General features: G+C 41.6%; 1 protein-coding gene across 2 annotated transcripts in view; it reads left to right on the top strand.

Moving 5' to 3' along the window:
• Positions 1-26,193, top strand: part of PWP1 (PWP1 homolog, endonuclein) — a 630,765-nt gene that overhangs the window by 136,590 nt on the left and 467,982 nt on the right. Inside the window, exons 1-3 of one of the 2 annotated variants that reach the window (XM_044087586.1) lie at positions 1,574-1,579; positions 7,612-7,615; positions 10,961-11,100. In XM_044087586.1, coding sequence (XP_043943521.1) covers positions 10,987-11,100 — 114 coding nt within the window. In that variant the 5' untranslated portion in view covers positions 1,574-1,579; positions 7,612-7,615; positions 10,961-10,986. Of the gene's footprint in view, positions 1-1,573; positions 1,580-7,611; positions 7,616-10,960; positions 11,101-26,193 lie in introns of those variants that run through there. The other variant, XM_044087585.1, reaches the window with a different exon arrangement.

Here is a 26,193-nt window from a genome sequence, read left to right as displayed (position 1 = left end):
CATTAAAGCTAAGTACCCCGTTGGGGAAACATTTTTCTTGCTCCAGACCGATGTCAGAAAAAGTTAATAATTGTATTTCTTGTGGAAAGCCAATACCTCATAAGGACTTTCATTCTTACTGTATTCCTTGCCTAGGCCCTGACCACGACGTTTCAAGTTGTCAGTTTTGTGCTAGATTTAACCAACGCACTATTAAGCGTCGGTACGATTTTGTATTAAACTATTTTGGCCGCAGATTTAATTACAAAATGTCGTTGGACAGCCATCCGACTACCGGGGGTTCACAAAAAACACAAAGATAAAGAAAACGATAGGCAACCGAGGCCCACACCCGACGATGAAGCTTCTCCTAAGCCGTTCGCTGGTTCTCAGTGAGGCGCTTTCGCAGCCCCTGACACCCGCTACTTTAGAGTCGCAAGCCGCTACCGACTCCCACGTGGAGTCTGCTATGCTGCTGGAAACTCAAGGTATTGGAGCCTCGGACACTATTCCCTCAGATGGGTCCGAAGCCGCTGAGCTGGCACCGGCTTCTGAGGGTGTATTCAGACCTAAACGTCTATACATTAAACCAACTTCAGCTTCTAAGGCAAAGACTAAAGCACCTTTAAAGACAAAGAAACAATCTCAAGAGCCACATGGACAGGCTTCCATGCTCAAAATGGCCGAAGACTTGATTACCTTGATCAGGGGTTCCCATCCCCCTCCTGATAAGAGGCCTAGGCAAGAGACAGACTATGAATCTTCAGATCAGGTTTCTATTTCTTCTGATTCCTCTTCTGATCAGGAATATCCCCCCCCCCCCCCCATGAGGATTCTGATGCTGAAGAACCTATTCCTTCAGCTTCTCCTCCTGAGGACTATTCTTTTGGGGAAACCTTGCATACCATGAGGGAGCATTTCCACTGGGAGAGCCAAGATTTTTCAGAATCAAAAAAGAGGCTCAGGGATTTCCTCTTACTTCCTCAACACAGACCACTAGCCATTCCACCTGTGTTGGATATTGTAGATGATGTGTTCTCTGAGTCTAGTCTTACCCCTGACTCCTTACATCCAGCTCCTGTTAATCCTGACAGATATTACAGGGTTCCTAACTCTCATAAATTCCTTTTTAAAAACCCTGCTGCAGACCCAGAAACTATTTCACAGGTTCCCAAAGGAGTTTGAGGCTTCCACTGCAAAAAACCCTACCCCCTCTGACAGAGATTCTAGGGCACTGGACAGATGGGGAAAAGGGGTATACACATCTGCTACTTTGGCTTAAGGGCCTTACTGTCAGTTTCATATGCTCAGATATCAGCAACCTGTCATGGCATTGCTTAAACAGAAAATGTTGTTAAACTCTGAATGTGCAGAAAACAAGGAAATGCAGGATTTATTACATGCAGCTGAACAAGTTGGAAAGCATACTTTGCAATGTGGTTTTGATTCTTTGGAGGCCTCCTGCAGGGCCGCAGTTACGGGTTCTGTAATTAGGAGGCATGCTTGGTTAAAGGAACAAAATCTGCCTGATCATGTCAACATTAAATTATTAGATGCACCTTTACAGCATGATACTTTAGTTGGTGTTAAGGCAGAAGAGGTGTTAAAGATAATGGAGGACAAAGCAAAATATATGCAAACTGTCAAAGATTTTTTACAAGTACAGCCACCTAGGTTTAGTAGACACTGGCCAACAAATAATTGGTCCTTTCCTGTGTCAGACAGACCTCAAAGGGGCAGATCCGGATGCCCTAGAGGCAGATCCCAGGCACAAGGTACATACAGGTCAAAGCAATGGGGTGCTTCTACCTCCAAAATTGGAGAAGACCAATCACAACCATAGAGGAAACAGTCCCAATGACTTCCCCTGCCTGCACCAAGCATTTATATACTGGCAGCACCTTTAGGGGGAAAATTAGCACTTTTTTCTCAAAACTGGCACATCATAACCCAGGACAAATGGGTTCTAAATATTGTGTCACAAGGCTACAAGTTCCATTTCCATACCCTGCCAAAGGCAAACGGCTGGCCAGATCTGCCAAAAAATCAATGGGCAGAGGCACAAAAACAAGTCTCATCCCTCATGGACATGGGGGCCATTCAGCAAGTACCAGAGCAAGAGCAGAGACAAGGATTTTACTCAAGACTGTTCTTGGTACCCAGAAAGGACAAGGCCTGGAGGCCAATACTGGACCTATCTATTCTGAACACATTGTTGGATATACCAAAATTCAAGATGTCAAATTTGCAGCAGCTTCTGCCCATGCTGGGCAAGAACGCTTGGCTTGTGACTTTAGACCTAAAAGAGGCATACCTGCATGTCCCAATCGGACAAATATGCAGAAGATACCTCAGATTTAAGGCTGGATCAATGCATTACCAATTCTCTGCACTGCCCTTTGGCTTATCTACTGCGCCCAGGGTCTTTACAAAGTGCCTGGCACCAGTAATTGCATTCTGCAGACAGAGGAATACGAATATATTCTTACTTGGATGACTGCCTAATTCAAGCAGAGAACAAGGGCATTCTTCTACAGCATCTGGTGTTTGCAAAAAGATTTCTAACATGCCTAGGGTACACAGTCAGCGAAAAGAAATCAAAACTAGTACCCTCTCAAGAGATAATATTCCTGGGTGCAAGCTTAAATACAACTGCCCAGATGGCTCATCTCACGCCAGACAAACAAAGGCAACTGACTACCTATTTCAAAATGTTGGCAACAAAGGCCCAGTTATCTGCAAGAAAAATTCTGCTGGCTTTGGGCTTCATGGCATCCTGCATCCTGCTAATTCCATATGCAAGACTGCATATGAGGAAACTTCAATGGTACCTAAAAAGTGTTTGGACTCAACATTGCCACAGCCTGGAAACTGATTACTCTCATTCTCTGCCTGCAACAGGAGTTTCGATGGTGGGCAAAGGCTTGTCACCAAAACAAGGGACAGCCATTCACATTACCCCCAGCAAGGCAGACACTAACAACGGATGCATCAGATTATGCCTGGGGAGCCCACATGGCAGGAATATGCATTCAGGACTCATGGACCTCAAACCAAATGCATCTACATATCAATCAAAAAGAGATGCTAGCTATTCAAAATGCCCTGACAGCCTTCAAGGACCCACTTCATCCGGGACAACTACTGATAAAGACAGACAACACCACGGTCATGTGGTATATAAACAAGCAAGGGGGCACACATTCTTACCCCCTTTGCAGACTAGCCATGGCATTGTGGGACACAGCATTGACTTACCAAGTACATCTGCAGGCACAATTCCTGCCAGGAAGGAAAAATACTCTGGCAGACGAACTAAGCAGAAACCTCATGGATCCCCACAAGTAGCAGCTGGATCCACAAGTCTTCAGCATGATAACAAGGAAATGGGGATGCCCGGACATAGATCTATTCGCCTCCCCTCACAACTACCAACTAAAAAGATTCTGTACAATGATTTATCACAGACAAGCATGGAAAGTGGACACCCTGTCTTTCAGCTGGAAAAATATATCGGTATATGCCTTTCCCCCACTGCCTCTCCTCCCAAAGGTACTCCTAAAGGTCAGACAGGAGAAGCCACAGATGATACTGATTGCCCCAGACTGGCCCCGCCAGTACTGGTATCCAGTACTAAGGAACTTGTCTCAATGCCCAGCTTGGACCTTACCTCAAATACCTCATCTACTGTTCCAGCAAAACAATCCGATCCTGCACAGCCAACTCAGGATTTTAAACCTGGCAGCATGGCGAATAATGTAGTCATACAAAACACACCTCTCAGTAAAACTGTGATGGATGTCATTTTGGAAGCCAGACGGCCTAGTACTAGAAAATCTTATACTGGAAAATGGAAGAGATTCTGTGCTTGGAACCAGGCACAAGAAACTGATACAGCTGTGCCAAATATTCCTCAGATTTTGCAATACTTAACTGAGATGCTGGACAAAGGCCCATCTTTTTCATCTATTAAAATTCATGCCTCTGCCATTTCAGCTCATTACAATACAGAGCCACCAATCTTTTCTCATCCCTTATTAAAGCAGCACCTCAGAGGAGCCAAAAATTTAAGGCCTCCAAGGAGATCACCAATGCCTGCATGGGACCTCAACTATGTCTTGGAAAAACTCACCCTGCCTCCTTTTGAGCCAGCTGCTACTGCTGATATAAAGTTTTTATCTTGGAAAACAGCTCTGCTCCTAGCAATAACTTCTGCAAGACAAGTTTCAGAGCTACAGGCACTCATGGCTGTGGAACCTTTTATAATTTTTTATCCAGACAGGGTCTCTCGGAGGACAAACCCAACATTTATGCCTAAGGTGGTGTCCAGTGTGGCTCTTAAACTATCCATCTGCCAACTTTTTATCCAAATCCACAGAACAAGGGGGAGAGAATTCTGCATTCTTTGGACGTACAAAAACAGCTTAGATTCTACTTGGACAGAACCAAAGTTTTCAGAAAAACAGAGCAATTACTAGTGGCATATGCTGCAGGTTCACAAGGAAAGGCCATCTCAAAGCAGACTATTTCAAAGTGGATAGGCCACTGCATTTGTTTCTGCTACTTACAGTATGGCAAGCCAGTGCCCAAGGGCATTAGGCCACATTCAACCAGAGCTGCAGTCACTTCAGCAGCCTTTCTCAGGGGAGTAGCAACCAAGGACATTTTAGAGGCTGCTACTTGGAGTTCGGTGCACACCTTTACAAAGCACTATCATCTGCCACTCTACTCTAAATCCAGGGCAGGCTTTGCCTCTGCAGGGTCTCATAGCCGCTCCTAACACTGTTTAGCTCCAGCCTCCCAACCATAGCTTTGGGACTCTACCCAAATGTAATGACTGCAACAGTGAAACACGAAGAGCATAGTACAGTTGTGTACACTTCCATAAATGTAGATGTTCGAGTGTATTCACTGTTGCAGTCCAGTTTACCCACCCGCCATCCACCTTTTTTCTGATGGAACCTATGTGGTGTAGTTGCTTGTAGAGGAAGGTAAAGTTTATATTGCTGCATGTATTTTTATATATATAATATACAATTTTGGCTACCCTAACATCTGGGGCAAGAAAAAATAAAGAAAATATTGTCGGCCGCATCTTTTATACCCCTGACGACCTGACGTCAGGGAAGGGGCTACAGCCGACGCAGGACCCAGGAGTTTGGAATTCAGGCCGACTGAGGGCAACCTGCCAGCAGGGTTACCCAAATGTAATGACTGCAACAGTGGATACACTCGAACATCTGCATTTATGGTAAGTGTACACAGTTGTACTTTTCTCTGCCTTTAATATCCAGTGTTTTAAACCAGTTATACTTATTTGCTCAAGCTGTTCAAAGCTGCAGTGACAGGCCTTCTGCCATTTGCTCTGCTGTGATATTGGAAAAAGATAAGTGCTTATTTTCAACTGTTTTCCGCACTGCTGTTTTACTGTATATCTCTAGTCTGGCAACTGTTTTTAATCCCACCTACCCGCCCAGCTGCTGTGGTGGTCTTAAGTCTTGGTAGCTTTGAGTTGCCCACCTCTAGTATAATGATACTGGACACTCCCCCTACTCGCATTACATCAGCTCATTCTACTTCTACTGTTTATATTGAGAACTTAGTAAAGATCCACTCTTTAGCTTCTGAACCTTGAATTATCTCATCTTCTGCCTCTTCACTTTTTACTGAAAAAAAAAACCTACCTCTTTCTACTTCATTTTGCTGCTTGTGCTTAGGATTTCAACTGCATTTAGTTTACCGTATTTTATTACTGCTTGTTGGTAGCCTCACAAAATTGATGACTGTATTCTACTGAATTGCTGCTTTATTTGTGCTGTCTGTTACTGTTGTGATTTGTGAGCTACTGTTTCAAAGCAGTCTACTGATTAACTGTATTTGATTGCTATCTACCCAAGAGACCTCCAAGGCATAAACTCACGCAAACTCCACTGCCCACCACACCACACTACACATAGTCCACACACCTGTGTCTCTCAGCCACTAAGGTGTAAACATTAAACCCAACCTATTAGTTATAGGAGACTCCATTGTGAGACACACAGATGTCCCCCTCACCAGGCTGGATGAGGAGAAAGTCACGCTTAATTGTTTTGTCGGGTGCCAGAATCCACCATGCCACCAATGCACTCAAGTCTCACAACAGGTACTCTTATGACTCTGTCATAGTCCATGTTGGAGTGAATGACTTGACGTACCTTCCTGGTCTATATGAAGAGAGACGTGATCGAGCTTGATGAGTATGTGTCCCAGGCAGGTATGTCCATAGCCTTAAGCAGCATTCTACTGTGACCAGAATGATCCTTCAATACAAACAGAAAATGATTAACTTCAACAACTGGCTTAGTTTCAGGTGTCATTCAAAGGGGATCCCAGTACTTGACAGCCTGGGATGACATGATTGACAAGCCACGATGCTTTGTCAGAGATGTCCTGCATCTTTCTCCCTTGGGCTTCAGGCTCCTGGCAAAGGCTCTTGCCTCCCCCATAGTGCCCCTTTTAGGCAATGCCATGAGGTCAAAACTACCAACATGAAAATTTTATGTAAATGTAAATTAATTCTTAACCCTGGAAGAAGCTGACATTTTTGCAGTCACAGAAACCTGGTTCAAAGTTGCAGAGAGAGCACCCCCGGCCATACCAGGTTACTCATCCTGTCATTCATTCAGATCCCAAGCTGTGGGCAGCAAAACAGGAGGCGGTGGAGTTGCATTTCACCAAGACCAAATCGCTGAAAACTCATTTTGCCGAAAACTCGTTTCACTGAAAATAGTACAGGCAGTGTATATGCCCTTTTCCCCACTGTAGTGCGACCCTGGCGCACCTCCCTACAATGGGGGGTTGTGGGTGGCGTAGCCCCCCCTCCTAGCTTAGTTTTAAACTGTCCATTTCCTATTAACTAGGTAAGTTAGTAGTTTATAACAACGTTAGGTGGGGGGGCTACGCCCCCCACACCCCACTTCTTATATATTCTAATGCCAGGGTCACACTACAGTGGGGAAATGGGCATATACACTGCCTGTACTATTTTCAGTGAAATATGTTTTCGAGATTTGGTTTTGGTGAAATAGGCTTTCGGCGATCTGATAGGAACCCATATATAAAATGTGTGTGTGTGTCTGTGTGTCGGTATATCTATATCTATATATATCTATATATATATATATATATATATATATATATATATATATATATATATATATATATATATATATATATATATATATATATATATAGTGTGTGTGTGTAATATAAAAGACATGCACACCTGTAGGCTGGTCAGACGGTATGATGCACAGGAAATACTCCATGTGCAGTTAATTGAAAAACCCCCTATTCAAATCACAGCTAGCTACAGGCCTCCAGCTCTGACTCAAGATGCCCACTCCACCTGTCTGGACCTCTTCGAATCTATCAAGATTGACCTCTTTAGCCTGATCCTGGGCCACTTTAACTATTCAACCATAGATTGGAAAAAAACTCATGCCAAAACGCAAATGCCCAGAGATTCCTTGGTATTGACCAACATGAGTAACCACTGCAGCATCCCTACAGTGTCATCCTCCCTGGTAAGATCCGACCACAAAGCAGTCACTTTCGAAGTCACCATCTCCACCGACTCCCCCTAGCTAGGGCCAAACAAAAAAACTTCTCCAAAGCTGATTACAACCTCCTGAGGGAAGGTATAAACAGCTTTACAGCCCCCTCCTCCCTCCACAGAAACTGGCACATATGTCCAAATTTACACCAAAGTGCTATATGAGCATTTATGTGGCTGCATGGAATCAAGAATACTAGATAGGACAAAATCATCCTCCTCAAGGAAGAGTAAACCTGTCTAGTGGACATCTACACTAAATAAACTCTATAATAAAAGGAAATAATTGCTGTCCAGGACCAAGAAGGAGCAGGTGTCTAATTGGAACAATCTCTCCTTAGCCTGAACAAGGAAATAAGAGCACTAGTGAAATCTTCCAAAGCAAACTTAGAGTCCAAACTTACCACATCTACTAACGACAGTCATAAGGCTTTCTTCACATATGTCTTTCTTCACATATGTCCGCAGTAGATCTGCTTAGAACTGGTGGTTAAGGACACCGCATACACAAACACGGTCTAGCCAGCCTGCTGGCAGACAAGTTCAGTGAAAGCCTCACTTCTCTGTCCCCTCCCATCAGTAAAACAGGACATCCCCAGTACCTGCCCCCCTGCTGTTATCTCTAGGGAGCAAGTCATCACTGCCCTCTCAAAGGCAAACAATACAGCCTCCATGGGACCCGAAAACATCCCAGGCTGCATGCTACATGAACTCAGGAAGGAACTTGCAGCACTATTAGGCACCCTATTCAACCAAAGTCTGAGTACTGGCTTCGTCCCATCCGAGTGGAGGACAGCTACTATCATCCCTTTGCACAAAGGTGGAGCGTTCCCTGATCCAGGAAATCATAGACCCATCAGCCTAACTAGCCTGATCTGCAAGCCCATGGAGTAGATTATCATGGACCTCTTTCACAAGGACATTGGCAACCTCCAGACACTTGATCCCACATAGTTTGGTTTTGTAAAGGGGAGGTCATGCCTGTTAAATTTGGTAGACTTCTTTGAGACAGTCACCAAGGCCATAGACTAGGGCAAGACCGTGCACACTACCCACCTTGACCTGGCCAAGGCCTTTGACACTATTCCACACTCTGGTGTAATAGATAAACACTCTCAATTAGGCATCAATCCATATGTTACCAGATGTGTAGCAAACTGTCTCACTGATAGAACCCACCTAGTCAAAGTAGGGGAAGCCACCTCAAGTAGTAGACCCGTAACAAGTGGTGTACCCTAAGTATCAGTCTTGGGGCCTCTGTTGTTTGGGATATATTTATCAGAAGTGCAGGCCAAATCTAGTGGGCTATGGCTGACCAAGTTTGCAGATGACTGCAAGCTGGGTGCTGTCATCAATTCCCCTAGTGATATGGACATTCTCCAAGATGGGTCTCATTCAAACAAATGACTGGTGCTAGAAACCTGGCCTCAAACTGAATGCCAAAAAATGCATCATCCCTTTTGGGGAGAATGATGACCCTACAAATTATCACATTGATAAGGCACTAAACACACAATGAGTCGTGAGGGACATAGGAACCAAGGTTGATTGCAAACTGACTTTTGACCACCATATTGCCTCCGTTGTACGGAAAGCTTTCTACATGGCCCACCTCATTAGTCAGGGTATCTTATCCAGGAAAAAGGTGGTCATAACATCCCTGTATTCTTCCCTTATAAGACCAAATATTGATTACAGTGTCCCTTTCGGCATGTACCTCACAAAACATATGCAGCAGCTGGAGAGACCACAGAGATTCCTCACCTGGAGAATCTAGGGTCTCAAACATCTACCCTACACAGACTAAAAGCCCTGTCCCTCTACTCAGTCTCCTACAGACTCCTCAGAAGTGACCTCTGTCTGGCATACAAAGCAATCTCAGACTCCGCCCGATGGGGCTGCTTCATATCCGTAAGTCAAGCTCCACTTGAGTAACCTACACGTGAGATCTCAGCCTGGTCTCTGATATCAATAGGACTTGTTGGTGGGACAGATTTGTGTCCCAGAGACTCCCCGTTTTGTGTAATAGACTCCCTCTCCACGTAAAACAGAGTACCTCATTAAACCTTTTTAAGTGCAATCTGGATAACTGGATGGGGAACAGAAAATACACCCCTGGGATTCCACCGTATGTCCCTGCTGGTGGACAGGTGGCATAAGGTGCTGACTTGGAACATAGGCTAAATTCTTGGCTAGGTTTGGAAGGGCCTCAGGGCCAATAGCCTAGTAACTTCCTATGAATATTTAAAAGACATCAGTAATGCAAACTAGCAATCTCAAGCAGATTACTGAGTCAGCCATTTCATTTATTTTAACATTTAAAAGATTTCATTACTGCGGCATTCTCTCTTAGAAGTTTGTAACTTGAAAGGGTATCTGGTGTGGTGGGGCTGTAGAATGGGAAAACCTTGGACACAAATATTACATTTTAGAACACAATACTGGATTCACTGTGTAGAGCATTATTGTTAAGACCAAATAGCTTTCATGCTAGTATTGTTAGATCTGTCTCCTTGGTCTTGGAGAATGAAGCCCTGGTAGCAGTACAGTCATCCAGGGTTTGAGTATTGGAGTCACTCATTGCTGAAAAGTACTGTGCGTCTGTCACCTTACCTGTACCTGCAGGGAGGGTGGTGGTACAGCTCTGCAGTTCAGATTTTTAATAGTTCAGAGTTGGTCCACGTTATTGGAAGCAGATAATCAGAAGATTTTTCTCAAGCCAGCTCCCTACAGAATGGTATGTCATGAATTTTGTGGTGGGGGAGCTGTTCCACCCAGACCCCCTTACTTAAGTAGAGCAACTCTAGGAAGGGGAGTTAAGACAACTGATTTTTTTCTTCATAAATTGATTCCCCCATGAAAGAAATCCACTCTAAATCCTATTTAAGGCTACTTTTTGTAGACCATCGGTATTTCAGAATATGGAGCAGGAGTACAATGTGTTAATGTTCTTCCAGTCTGTGAGTTGTGTAAAACTCTAAAAGCAGATATAATAAAAGCCGGCCAGTTGAGCAGAATGGTGCCTCCTCCTTTTTTTTTTCTCCTGCTCAAAACACCTTGTTTCCCTGAATAAGTTGTCATAGACATTGTTGTAATAAGGCAACGTATGTTAGATGTAATTGGTAGCCAAGACTGTTGATCTTGGGGAAATTAGTGCACTGATACCAGCCACTTCCTCCCTTTTTAGATAGGAAGAAGGATTTTTTAAGGTGGAAGCTATTCCTAGAACTTTTTAACCATCATGACTGTCAGCATTATTAGTATCTGCCTTGCAGCTCTTTTATCTGGAGCTTTGGCTAGCTTAAAACCTCTTCTGTCCCAGATAATGTTTGCAGACTGAGAAACTGAGTTGGTTACTGAGAATACTGATGATTTGTTTTCCTTCAGGAAATTACATTGCTGTTGGTAACATGACCACTGTAATTGATGTGTGGGACCTGGATGTGGTTGATTGCTTGGAGCCAGTATTTAGTCTTGGGGGCAAAGCGACAAAGAAGAAGAAAAAGAAAAAAAAGGCAAAAAAGGTATGTGTACAGTGTATCCAATCGCTATGCATTTTTAAATTGGCCAGAGTATGATTTGTTGGTATTTAGTCTTTAGGTGATCTGAGCACTTTGCTGTTAGAATTGGAGTGCTAAAGGTGCGGTACACACTGTAATAAAATAATTAAGAAATATTTGTAATGTAAAAACATCTGAAAATAAGGCCTTCACTGTAGGGGCAAACAGCATTGACATTTTTGGAAGAACATTTCAAGGGAAGCACAACCAGTATGGAGTATCACTTTCCCAAGCACTTGTTCTACCCCCCTGGTCTTGTACAGAAAACGTTATGTAGAGAAAGGAGGAGTTCTTTTAGCAGTTTGATGACTAGAACCTGTCCAGACAGGTACCTCTCATAGTGGATCATAAAAATGATAGCCAAAGTAGAAAGAACCTTTGTCTGGTCTGCCTAAAAGCTGCTCCTAGCACAAGACAGCTGCCTGCCCCCTGTTTGTCCTTTCACTCCACATGGTCCACTTTTTTTAAGCCATTACTGTTTTGGCCTAAATCTCCTGTTCTAGCATCTCATTCAACCTGTGTATTCACTGTTTTGGTGAAGAGCTGTATCTTAAGTTCCTGGAGGGAACTGTTTGCCTAAATGTAGACAAGTAAATGAGAGAGCAATGAATGTAATGAGAAGTTTTCCTTTAGCAGTAAATACTCAGCATATCTTTTTTTTCTCATGTTTCCATTTAGACAAGCTGATTGTAGGGCAATAAAAAGCCAGGACATTGGTGTTTCTTTAAGGCTAAAAGTTAATCTTTTTTGAAAGCATGCAAGTTGTTGATATCGGGGGGGGGGGGGGATAAAGATTAAAAAACAACAACAAAAAAAAAACTATAAGAAGTTTAGTGCAAGTAGGAGCACATGCAGTAACATGCATCTTGGCATAGATAACCATAAATTTAGGTTGGATAGCACCTGTGTCTGCAGCTGTCTATTTAGGACAGTTGTACTAGGAGGATTAAACTTCATTATGTGAAGATGTACATAGTTTTGTGTGTTTAAGCTAACTGGTTAAAGGGCTGTTCTGAGGGCACGTTTCTTTTTTGTTTGAGGGTTTTCATTAAAACAAAATGGCTTGTAAAATGTGACATAGGTTCAAATGATGATGACAAGGAAAAACTGTGAGCTTACCAAACAGTGGGTACATGTATCAAAAGCTGGAAATGACTAAAAAAGCTGTCATATATAATAGGTGTGAATCATACCTTATCATGGTGACACTTTTAATATTACAGTGGAATGTGAATAGTCTCACATGTATGGACAAAAAAATGAAAGAACATTTAACTATGTTAAGAAATGCATAATGCAAATAATTGTGCTACAGGAGACACATTGGGAAGAATTGAGCTTGTGAATTTGATAAAGGATTTCAGGATGGGTATTTAGCAGAATGTCAGGGACAAAGGAAAAGAGAAGTGCTTAATTGCTAGTGGAGCTCCAATAATGTTAGAAGAGATAAAAGATAATAATGGTAGACTTGTGGTAGTAAAGGGCTTTTTGCAAGGGAAGATTACACTGGCATATATTTATATTCAGCCTAAAACTGCTATTATGTTGTTGAAGAAAATGGTGGCAGAAATAAGCTTTCAAGAGAGAATATTATTTATAGGGGAACTGGAATTAGATTTGCAACGTTGATATATCGGTGGGCTAGAAAGGAAAATTATAATGAAAGAGGGTAGATTTCTGAAGAAAGTTATGAAAATATTTGGTATGGAAGACCGTAATTCAGTAGTAGGAATTCTGAGAAAATGTACATATTCCTCAAGGTACATTAACTGGGCTAGACTAGACAAATTATTCACAGGAAGATTTGCATTTAACTGAGAGCTTTGACACACCTGCAATAACTATTTCAGATCATGTGTCAATAATTAAAGTAAAAATGCATGGTAATGAAGTAAAAATGAGAGACTGGCACTTCCTAACCTACCTGTTAAAGAGAGGAATTTAAGGAAGGGGTAGTAGAAATTGTTTGGGAGTTTAGTGAAGATAGAATGTACTTCAAAAGTTACAGCTAGTGAATGAGATAAAATGGAAGTGGTTAAAATAGGGTAGAAATTAAGAGAGAGATATGGTTATGAAGTAACAAGAATTATTTAAAGGGACTAACAAAGGTTAAAGTATTGCAAAATAAGGAGAATCTCAGAGCAAGAAGAGATGCAAGTGCATAGTGCAAAATAGAAAATAAGGAAGACCTGGATAATATGCATGTTTAGAAAGACTGCTGTTGTGCAGCTGGTTTAATCACTCAAGAGCACAGAAACTTTTAGCCCAATGACTTGGGCAACAAGGTAGAAAGGGTTATTGCCAAACGTAGGGAGCCTCTAACAAGAAAAATAACCAGAGATCCTATAGAGTTATTAGAGATAGTATAGAGATGTTATGAAAATTTGTATAAAGCAGAGAAATTTGGATATAGGTTCATAGGTAATTACTGGGCTATTGACCTGAATGTCATTATAAGCCTTGGCGTGTGTACCCAATATAATACTAGAGAAACCCAATGTAAAGGATATTGCCTAAACTCGAAATCTTAATTTAAAATGACTTTCCATATCTAGGAGGGTCATAGGTGAAATCCCCACTAGGAATTTACAGTTTCCCATCTAGGCTACTCTTAAACAGGGTCGTAGAGGGGCTTTGTTTGATGCAAATTGGTAGCCTATTCTGGAGGAATGGCATCCTCTGAAAGACTCCAGCAGGTCCTATTTATGTCACAGGCCAGGTTAATGTCCCTGGAGGGGGGTGACCCTTGTCCCATTTGACTTGCGGATTTGCAACATTTCCATTAGATTTGGATTCGAGATTGCTCTGTAGGCCATGCACAAGTCTCCTCTAAGTAGTCTATATGCTACTGAGTGCAGTGACTTTAGTCCGTCAGTGTTTGACATGTGTTGGAGACCCTGAATTTTCTTGTTAGAAATCTCTGAGGTCTCTCAAGTTGCTACAGGTGCCTAGTAAGGTATATACCAAAGGGAGCATTGTACTCAATTATTGGCCTGATGAGGGTGGAGTACGGGGGTGTTATGACCTCTTTTGATATTGAGGCAGTGCCTTTGCTAATGAGGTGTGTGACGTAGAATGCCTTCCTTATTACAATAGACACGTGGTGAACAAAGTTTAGGCTGCAGTCAACTTGCGTTCCCAAGTCTCTCAGTACTAAGTTGTTAGGGTAGTATTATTTATATGATAGTCTGCAGAGATATTGTTTTTACTGAAGGGGTTGCTAATGAGTCTGCAGAGATATTGTTTTTACTGAAGGGGTTGCTAATGCATTTTTTAGCACAGAGTTTGAGGCCATGGCTTTGGCACCAGTCATTGGCTTTTGTAAGTTCCACTTGAAGTATATTGACATCATTTGGGGATTCCGTGATCGCACCTAATTTAAAGTTGTCAGCAAACTTGGCCACAGCCCCTCTGTTTTGTATATTCCAAACAATAGGGGCCCAGCACCGACCCCTGTGGAACCCCACTAGTGACAGGACTGTTGGTTGAGTTAAAGTCCTCGACTTTGACGGAGTGTGATCTGTCAGTGAGCGAGTTAATAACCCACCTGATGACATAAGGGTTTGATAGTCAACTGGGAGAGTTTATCAATGATGCTCAAGTGTGGGATTGTGTTGAAGACCTTTGCTAAGTCAAGGTGGGCTGTATGCACAGACTTGCCTTTGTCTATGTCTGTGTCTCTGGTGATGTTTTTGAAGAAGACCATCAGGTTTAAGAAGCATGAGCTGTCTTTGACAAAACCAGTGTCGGATCAAGGATTTGGAGATCACCTATATCCTTGTTTTATAAGGTCCATGATGATTCGTTCCATGACCTTACAGATAAGGCTGGTTAAGCTTATGGGTCTGCAATTCCCAGGGTCTGTTGCTGTACCCCCTTTTTGAAGGGGGATGACTGTTGCTGTTTTCCATTCAGCAGGGACAAAACCAGTACTCAGGCTATGGTTGAAGAGAGTAAATTGTTAACTTATGATTTAGACCATTTAAAATTTCCACCTGGGATGCCATCTGGTCTCATATAGGCTTTGTTTTTGGCCTTGGAGAGAGCATTAATTACTTACTCTTTGGAGATGCAAGGTAGGCGAGATGTAGAGGGAATGCTTTGTAGAATGTTTCGAGGGGACGAAAGGGGGGTGAATTTTCACTAAACCTGTCTACTAATAGGTTGGCTATTTTCACAGGATCAGTGTGTAATGCTATCCACAGCTAGTTCAGCACACATCTGGGTCCTACCTTTTAGGCTATGGATATAGCCAAAGAATGCCTTATGGTTATCTTTGCCTAGCTATGGTTGCTGATTTTTTTTCGAAGTTGCCCTTAGAGGATTTTACAAGTTGTCTTACTTGTTTTTTTTTTTTTTTTTTTTTTAAGCAGAGGAGGGTGTTTTTCCAGTGCTGGGACCACTCCTTTTTTATTCTTAAACACCAACTTCTTTCTCTCGTTATGTTAGATGTCCACCAGCGAGGCTTGTTTTTTTTTTTTTTTTCTTAAGGATCTTGTTATGATCATGTCTGGTACATCTGTGTCAATTGTTTAAGTGTTTGTACAGGCCATTTGTGTATACCTTAGTATAGTTGTCAGTGCTATCTGTGCAACAGGAGCTTGGAAATTATTTGTGCCCTCCCATGGGGGAGTATAATTAGCTTTGTTGAAAATTTTCCAACCTGATTTCACCTAAAGAGGGGTTCAGGTTTTATAGCTACATCAAATGTGACTGATTTGTAATCAGATTTAACCAGTGAGAGTCTTGTATTTGTAGTGGTGCAACAGTCGCCCATGTTGGTGAGGGCTAGGTCAAGAATATTTGAGCCCCTTGTGGGGTTTGCATACTATTTGTTCCAGGGAATTAGTGTTAACAAAGTCCAAGAACTTTTGTGTGAGCATGTTGGTACTTGTACAAGTTTTCCAGTCAATGGAGGGATAGTTAAAATCGCCCATGACTAGAGTGTTTGTAATTTGATTGACTGTGGTGGGTCCAAATAAGCAGCATGGGTGTCTTGGTTCATTGAAAGGGGCCTATAGCTTAACAATGACTAAAAGGGAGTGTCTTACCCATGGTTAGTTGAACTTGGAGTAACTCCATGGAGTTTTCCTGTCTAACCAGTATAGAGGTGCATTTATCTTTGAAGATAGATACTCCTCCTCCTTTGGTTCTCACACATTCATTTTGCGGTCTGAATGTGTGGAAGGCATTGTACCCTTGCAAGGCTGAGATACTCTTTGCGGCCCTGAATTAAGTTTCGGTGACTGCACAGACATCAACATCCTGCAGGGGGAGGAATGCTTCCATAAAGTGCAGTTTCTGATTTAAAGTCCTAGCATTTAGCAGCATGACCTTTTAATGCATTTGTGAGTGATATTTTCACATTGGAAATTTTGTTCTAGAAACCTTGCATAAAAAGGTACTAAGGAGGCAAGTGCCTTAGCCAGTAACCGAAAGCCTAGAGGTGACATGTGAAGATCATCTTTGACAAAGCAGCGTGGTCCATCAACCATGTCATCCCAGGCTGACAGGAAATGGATCCCTTTAGAAAGACACTAGAAACGGAAACTAAGCCAGTTGTGTCAGTCGTTTTTTGTTTATATTGTGGTATCCTCCTACATGAAGGTAGAATGCTGCTCAAGGCTAGGGACATACCTGTCTGAGACACACATTAATAGAGCTCAATCATTTCTCTCCATATAGTCCAGTGAGGTATGTCTCAAGTCATTCACATCAATATGAACTATGACAGAGTTGTAACAGTACTTGCTGTTGAGAGACTTGAGTGTATGTGTGATCTGACTGATCCTGGCACCTGAATCACAGCTGACCGCAACCTTCTTGTCTAGCCTGGTAAGTGGGACATGTGCGTATCTTACATTGGAGTCATCTATGTCTAAACAATTTAGGTTAGAAGCGCTTTGCCTTAGGGGCTTATTTGGTGAGATACTGATGCATGGTAGTGCATGATGTTGCACTGAGGTGGTGTGTGTGTAAACAGATGAATACAGCAGAGTAGTGGCTGGTCACCTAACTCTGTGGAGCTGTGTTAAAACGAGTACCATGGAGCAACAGTGAGCAAACTGAATTAAACAATTTAACTAATAAAGCTCCAAACTGAGCTATGTGCCAGCAGCTTTCAATCAAATGAGTCCTAACTGCACTCTCCTGCCACAAGGGTATCAGAGGGCCATCTTCAACAAAAGATAGCCTGGTTTAGTACTCAATTTAACAACAAAAAAAAAAGCACAACTGGAAATATTTATGGATGACAATACAAAGGTTAGAGATAGATGAAGCTCAACAATTAGCAGTTAACAGAGCAGGAAATGAGATAAAAATGATGTACAAACAGTCTGCAGGAAAATTTCTGGGCAGAGATGGTATTCCTGTGGAAGTTTGGATGCTAGGACAGAAGAAAGTGATAAAGATCTGGAAAGCTTTGTTTAACAGTATTTTAAAAGCAGAGGAACCACCATCATCCTGGAAATAAGCTGTGGTGGCTGTAATACGTAAAGATGGTAAAGACCCATCAGATCCAGCTTCATATAGGCCCATTTCAGTTTTAAACCTTGATTATAGTGTGTTTCTATAATGGCTAAAACAATGGCAAAGGTGTTGCCAAAATTGATGGATACGGATCAGCGTAGTTTTGTGGAGGGGAGGAAAATCTTTGACCGTATTAATAGAACAATGATGATGATCCCGAGGGAAGCAGAAGGTAAGAAGGTACCGCTGTTGGTGGTGGGTCTTGATGCAGAGAAAGTATTCAACAAAGTAAGCTGACATTTTGAGTAGGGCAATGGAAGCATTTGCATTCCTAATAATAAGGTTAATTAGGAGGCTATATGAGGGATCAGAGACAAAAATTAAAGTGGGGAGGGTTCCTCTGTGATGTGTCTGAACAGAGGAACCAGGCCGGTGTGTCATAATCCCCCTTTGTTTGCATTATATTTAGAGACATTGGCAAAGAAAATAAGGGACTCTGAAATTCCAGGATATAATTGATATGGTTATCAAGACAACTTGGCTTTATTTGCAGACTATATCATTTTGTACCTAATAAAATCAGAAAAGGACATCTCAGTGTTGTGGAATATTTGGCAGCAGTTTTTTTTTTTCAGGATATAAATTTAGTGAAGTCAAAAGAAAGGTTATAGCTGTAAACTAAATACCCACACATGAATTGGTTAAGCAATACTTATATTTATGGGGACATAATAAAATTAAGTATTTAGGAGTGTGGGTTAAAAAGAATCTGTTGTGGCTGCTTAGGATATATGGGTTAAAAAGGATTCTGTTATGGCTGCTTAGGCTATGTGGGAAGAGACTAAACAAAAAAAAATACAGAAAAGAAATTAGAAGCTCTTGTTTATGGATATGGATAGCAAGATACAAGCAATAAAAATGTTTTTAGTTTCTTTAGTTTTATTCGCAGGTCAGGCATATTTCCCAACCAGAGATGTTGTAGATAGTAATTAACAAAAAGATGAAGGATTTTATATGAGAAGAGAATAGGAAACAGTAGAGCGGGATACATTGATTATTCCACTAGAACATAATGGTTTAGGGTTACCTGATTTGAAGAAATATGTTGGAGCTACACAGTTACTGTTACACATAACACAAGCGAAAAGCTACAATTCAAAGGGTAAAGAGATGATGATAAAGCATGGGGGAAATTCAAGAAATAAGGACGTGAAATTTTGGATTCAGATCTTTAATGAGAACAGTCGTACAGAATATTATATTCATAAAGTAGCAGAAAGTTTTCAAAGTACTAAGCCAACATGGGAATGGAAGGAGATTTTGCTGATGGAGATTGCTGTAATTACAGGTACAGAGAATAAGTGGGGTAGGGGCTGGAATTTACTGGAGGAAATTAGCAAAGGAACCAAGGTATTGGGAACAAATAATTATAGGGGGAGGTAATAGAAGGGGAAAAGTCCAGGAAGACATTTGGACTGCAGGCTAGAGATGCCTTTTATTGTTGGGGATTGATATCAGAGTATAGGGAAAGGGATAGGGGAATCCTAAGTGAAAGGTCTGCATTGGTAGAATTTTTAGCTGAACTAGAACAGAAGCTACTGTTTAAAAAGGGGTAATTACTAGGGTGCATAAAATATTGCATAACTATAAAAAGGGGTAGTTACTAGGGTGCATAAAATATTGCATAACTATAAAAAGGGGTAATTACTAGGGTGTATAAACTATTGCATAACTATAAAAAGGGGTAATTACTAGGGTGTATAAAATATTGCATAACTATAAAAAGGGGTAGTTACTAGGGTTTATAAAATATTGCATAGCTATAAAAAGGGGTAGTTACTAGGGTGTATAAAATATTGCATAACTATAAAAAGGGGTAATTACTAGGGTGTATAAAATATTGCATAGCTATAAAAAGGGGTAGTTACTAGGGTGTATAAAATATTGCATAGCTATAAAAAGGGGTAGTTACTAGGGTGTATAAAATATTGCATAACTATAAAAAGGGGTAATTACTAGGGTGTATAAAATATTGCATAACTATAAAAAGGGGTAATTACTAGGGTGTATAAAATATTGCATGACTATAGAAATCCATCGTAGGTGGTCAGAAAATAATGGGAAGCGAGACTGGATAAGCAATTCATAAAGAAACAATGGGAGGACATGTGCATGGCTCCCAAATATGCAGCAAAGTCTAGAAGATTTAGGATTTTTGCTTGAAAGTATTTTCATAGGTATTTTTATACTCCAAGCAGACTCCAAATAATTTTTCCTCAGGTGGATTGCAGATGTTAGAGGTATGATAGGAAATAGAGGTAACTGGGAGCATATGTTTTGGGAGTGTAAAGAGTTGGCAGACTTCATAAATTCCTTATAGAATACTGTGTCAGAAGTACTGGATGATGGGCAAGCGAGTATAACTAAGGAAATTATATTTTTTGAGCTGGGAAACAGGATTTGAATTGCCTAGGCATATTAAGGCCATGTGAAGTTTAATTCTGGTGGCTGCCATAAAAGCCATTGCTAGAAAATTGAAATCAAAGTATAAACCAGCTGTATTTGAAGTAGCAGATATTGTAACAGAGGTAAAATAACTGGAAGTGGGATCTTTAGAAAAGGGTAGGAACAAATTGTATAGAATAAATGGAGCTTTTGGGAAAACACATGCAAATATATTTTGGAGGAGAAATGAGGTTTATGGGAAGGCAGGAATTGACAATTTATGTAATGCTGAGTTGATTATATTGTGCAAAAGGATGTGATGTTTAATTGTAACTGTGAACAAGTTAATATGATTTCTTTTCTCATATATAAATTTGTTTGGCCATGTCAAAAGTAATTGAATAAAGGTGTTTTTTGACCAACAAAAAAAAGGCAAACCTTCCTTTAACAAAGCTGAATTGATGGGGGTCAGGATTAATGAGATGTCCTTCCAGTTCACTATTACAGTATTCCTCACATTGGGGATCCCCTGCTTAGGGCAGCCAGACGTCCGACCCGTATACCAAAGCCTTGGGTTGCTTTAAGGTACGCCATACATCACACACATGCTAGTCGCATAGTGTAGGGCATAAAGGTGTCATCTGGATGTACCATCCTCAGAACTACTTTACCAACAGTCCGAATGCCATCTTTTGATCGTCTGTCTGAACTCCTGCATTCTGTTGCTGGTTTCACTGAGGCATTGCAGATAAGCGCCCCATTTGGGATTCCTTTTTAACTGTCTTTTTTTTTCTTTTTGTTGCTTGTGGGGTTTCATGTCATCCAAGAAGGATAAATGCCAGTGTGGGAGACAGATTCCCCATAAAGACTGCCATGAACAGTGAACATTTTGCCTTGGCGCCTCACACGACCTTGCGTCCTGTTCCATTTGTCACGCTTTTGTATCTAAAACTTTACGTAGTAGGCATTTTCTTCTTTGCCACTTTATCTTGAGAATCCGCATCTTAAAATTCTTGTGAAAGATATGATGGAAGGAACTTCCTGCCCAGAGGGACAGCCATCTGGGAAGAAGGCCAAGAAGCCTAGGCAGGAATCTTCTGCTGTTCAGCCTCTATCGGATGTCTCTCCTCAGGTGAGTGAATGCCAAAGGTTTGCTCAGCTTTGTTGTCTTATTGCTGTGCCATGGATGGGTTGGAGGCCGGGGGGATCCAACTTAAAGTATGTCCATGGAGGCTTTGCAGATGTCCATTTCGGACATTCACGGGGAACAACTGTTGATCCTTTCTAAGGGGCCTAGGGGTGTTCCTCAGATTTTTAAACAAAAGTCCCTTCTACCATTATTGAATGCCATCCTAGGCAGAGCCTTCCAAGTTTTATAAGGCAGATGTCCCATTGAAGAAAAAAGAAAAGACCTAAACATTTCTTCTGCTCCTAAGGATCCACAGAGTGAATGGTAGACCTTCATTCAGGGCTTGTTTAGTCTTTTGATGGCAGCAAAACCTCCTCTGAGAGTTTCTGTTCCAGCTCCCCTTTGGTCCTCTACTGCTCTAAGAGACCCAGTTAACAAATTCCTCTGAGAAGTTTGCTTCGAATGAGGAATCCCTTGCTTACTCTTCTCCAATTCCTTCTCCTTTGGACTGTGGGTCAGAGGAAGAGGAATCTACCAGTCCTGATACACCTTTTGCAGAGATTTCTTTTGGGGACAAATCTCCAGGATGATGGAGTTCTTTAAATGGGATTGTGCTCAGGTCTCTCAGATTCATAACAGGTACTATGAGTTGCTGCAGATCGAATCTCCTAAACCTTCTACTGTACCTTCTGTTTTGGCTGCATTTGCTAGTGCCTCTAAAGCTCCATATTCTCAGCCCCCTGCTCCCAACAAACCTGATAGGTTCTTTCTCTAGCCTCTGACAAGCCCTCTCAGTTGCTTCCTTCACCCAAATTACTGCCCTCTGATAAAGATAGCAGAACCATGGAAAGGCTAGGTAAGCAACTTTGCATTTTGGCTTTTAGGGCTATTAATTATCAGACCCTTATGTCCAGGTATGTGTTGGCTGTCCTTTCTCAGGCTTGTCAGGTTAGATCTGATCTTCCAGTTAGATCTTATCTTCCAGACTCTGAGGGTAAAACTTTTGTTCTTTTCCTGTTGGGGATTTTCTCCCATGTGGCTCTTTATTCCAACATATGTAGTTTAGAAGAAGCATCTGCTGCATTGTGAGCTGCTGTTTTTGGGTCGATGATGAGGTTCTCTTGGCTTAGGCTTCAGTCTTTGCCTGATGATATCAAGGCTAAGTTGATGGATGCCCCCCTTGATAATAAACGCTTGGTTGGTGAAGCTGCTGTTGATATGTTTAAGTCCCTTCAGGATAAAGGAAGGGCTTTATAGGAACCTAAGCGTGTTTGTGTCTCCTGTTCCTAAATTTCAGTGAAACTATGCCAATAAGCCAGCCTTTGTTCACAGACTATCTTTGCTTCCACCTAAAGGCAAAAAGTGCGACAAGCTTGCTCCAACTACTAAGGCTACTCAGACTTCAGTGCATCAGAAGTCTTCCTTTCCAGATAAACCAGGTGATGTCTGAAAACCCCATTCTTCCCAGCCGCTTTCCTTTTTTCTATTCGCCTCTCTCTCTCTTCTTATTTAGCTGCAGATTACTCGTGATTCCTGGGTTCTGCCATTAATCACCAGGGATATTTCGTGGTGTGGAAGTCCCTTCCCCCTTTATGGGTATTCCTCAGCCCCTTCAGGAACAACTCTCCTTTTTCCCCAGAGATGTTTCGGGACCTTTTGACTCCGGGTACTATTCATGAGGTGAAACCAAAGAAAATCCTACAGGTAAGGCAACTGCACGGCTCAACCCAAAGTCAAAAATCCAAATAAAGAGCCAGCAGACTGACGAGCTATAAAACAATTTATTGTGAAAAGCACACAAACAGACTGGTTTCGGCTTAACAAAATTTATCAACCTTCTTCAGTGTTATCTGAAATCATAAAAACACTGTGCTTAAATAACTAATGGTAATAGTAATAAGCCATGTCATTGGTTAATTGCTTATAAGTATTCATTCAATCCAGATGAAAATAAAGCACCTTATTTGATGATCCACTTTTTTTCTTTAGAGTCCAAAAGACTATGCCATCCTCCTTTATTTGTCCTATTTCCTGCTTTTTATTAATAATGGTGAACCTGAAAATGGCATTTGGATGGTAATGGTATGTTTTGTATAGGGCACTTATATAGACCAGGGATGAATATGTTCATCACTAGGCTCGCTGAATATATCCTTTCTAAGAATGTTTTCTTTTATGGGGACCAATGTTTTTGGCAAGTAGAGGGGGTGGCGATGGGGGCATCTTTTGCCCTCATTTGCGCTGATTTATTCATGGCATATGTGGAGGAATGTATTGTATATGATCCACTTCATAACATCTGTCTAAATTAAATTGATATCTGGAGAAGATTCTTGGACGACTGCTGGATGGTATGGAGAAGTGATGAGTTGTATTTAAGGGAATTTATCAACTACCTAAATGAAAATAAATGGGTTTGGCATTTACAGCTACTTTTCATCTACAGCACATCACGCTGTTGGATGTGCTGGTCAGCGGGAATGCTGATCATACTTTAACCAACCAAGTATATAGGAAGTACCCTCAGTACAACTCCCTGCTCCATGCCTCTAGCCTTCACCCTCCACATATATGCAAGAATATCCCTAGATCCCAATATTTACGTATGAAGAGGATATGTTCTGAGCTGGAGGACTTCAAACACTATAGGGATGGCCTCACCATCAGATTCTGCAATAGAGGGTATCCTATGGGCCATGTCTTAAGGGCAAGCAACTGGGTATCAAAAATGAATAGACAGGATACGCTTAAGTACAAGGTTAAATCAACCAATAAAAATCCCAATCTTCGACTCTTGACTACTGACGGTCTTATTGGATATAGTTCAGAGACATTGGAACATTGTAGGGGCAGATGACTTTTTAGCATCTATTCTAAAAGAAAAATGCCAGTTCTCCTTTGAGAGGCAGGAATATGAATTCCCAATTGAGTCATTATAAACATAGTCATCAGTCTAACAGAGATAGGGCTCAGAGGACCATGACTGGTGATTTGTTGACAGGATGCGTGCCTTGTGGGCATTGCACACACTGCAAATCTGTTATTAAAACTAAGGAATTTACCAACACTGGACAAGTGTATAATATAACATTTTTTGCCAATTGTGGGGCAAACTGGCTCCTATATTTGGCAACCTGTACATGCCATGCTTTTTACGTTGGACAGACATCCAGATCCCTGCGCATACGTATCTCAGAACATCTAAGTGGCATTAGGAATAGGAAACTCACGAGTGCCCTATACAAACATGCCATTAACCATCCAAATGCCATTTTCAGATTCACCATTATTGATAAAATGTCAGGAAATAGGACAAATAAAGGAGGTTGGTATAGTCTTTTGGACTCTAAAGAAAAAAAGTGGATCATCAAATTGGGTGCTTTATTTTCACCTAGATTGAATGAATGCTTATAAGCAATTAGCCAATGACATGGCTTATTAGTATTACCATTAGGTATTTAAGCACAGTGTTTTTATGATTTCAGATAACACTGAAGAAGGTTGATAAATTTTGTTAAGCCAAAACCGGTATGTTTGTGTGCTTTTCACAATAAATTGTTTTACAGCTCGTCACAGTCTGCTGGCTCTTTATTTGGATTTTTGACTATTCAGGAGGTGCCTGTGTCCCAAAGGGGGAAGGGCTTTACTCCAGGATGTTTGTAATAGCCAGAAAAGAGGATACTTGGAGGCCAGTTCTACACCTACCTTATCTAAACACTTTTCTGAAGGTTCCCTCTTTTTAATTCTTGTCCCTTCAGACTTTGTTCCCTCTTTTGCTTCCTTAGACTTGTATGGTGTCTGGATCTCAAGGATGCTTATCTTCCATATTCTGATCCTTCTCCTTTTCAGGAAGTTTTTACATTTCTCTGTTGCTTCCTGGCATTTTCAGTTCTCTGCTTTGCCTTTGGCCTTTCTACTGCCCCAAGGATATTTACCAAATGCCTCACTCCTGTGATTGCTTTTTGCAGGATTCAAGGGATCCAAGTATTTCCTTACTTGGGCGACCTTCTGTTTAAGGTATCCTCTCCAGAGATCCTGTTGCAAAGTCATCATTTTGCCATTTATCTTCTTCAGAGTCTGAGGTGTAGAATAAATTCTTTTGACTCCTCAGGACCATGTTTTTCTGGGTTGCAGGATTCGGACATTGCCTTTGCTGGCATCTCTGCCTCCTCCCAAGACCTTGACTCTCCTAAGTCTTCTTCCTCTGGCCTGCATTACAGCAGGGAGTTTGAGAGCTCCGGGCCTCATGACATCGCCATCCCTATGCTCCCTCTGGCCAAACTTCACGTGAGGAAGTTTCAGTGGTTCCTGAAGTCAGTTTGGCTTCACATGCTCATCCCCTAGAATTTGTAGTTCATCTTCTACCTTGTCTCAAGAAGGAACTCTGCTGGTGTATCCAGCAATTGTCCCTAAATCTGGGGCTTCCTTTTCATCCCCATCTTCCCCCTCAGGAGATGTTCACAGATGTTTCAGACATAGGAGGGGGAACAGCTTTTGGCTCCCTAAAGGTGCAGGGGGTGTGTTCTTCTCTTCAACAGAGCACAGCCCCTGCACCTTAGGGGGTGTGTTCTTCTCTTCAACAGAAAGAGCACATTAATGTCAGAGATGAGATCCTTTCTGCTCGCTCTTCAGGCTTTTCATCCTCTCTCCTACCCGAGACCTCTCAAGGTGTTCACAGACAACACCACATTGATGTGGTATGTAAATAAACAGGAGGGACCCAGATCTGATCTGATCTTTGCCATTTGGCACTCTGGGACGGGATATTGCTTCCCTGTATCAAGTGACTCTTCATGCAGGTTTATATCGTTTTTATGTATACAGGTGTTGCATCCTAGAATCTTGTTAAATTTCTCGTTATATGTAGTGCAGATAAGGACTTCTGTATGGATGCAACTGTTTATGTGTGAATAGAAGTCAGAAGCATAGGCAATAGTGGAGTCCATTGGAGGAGGATTACAGTGGAATTTATTTAGGTCATCAAGTGACTGAAGAAGGTTTGAGCTTGAGAA

The sequence above is a fragment of the Protopterus annectens genome, chromosome 11.part0 (assembly GCF_019279795.1).
Source record: "Protopterus annectens isolate FY-2018-M chromosome 11.part0, PAN1.0, whole genome shotgun sequence".
Taxonomy (NCBI): Eukaryota; Metazoa; Chordata; order Ceratodontiformes; family Protopteridae; genus Protopterus; species Protopterus annectens.
The sequence above is the reverse complement of the archived record's forward strand: the minus strand, read 5'-3'. Positions and strand labels throughout refer to the sequence as shown.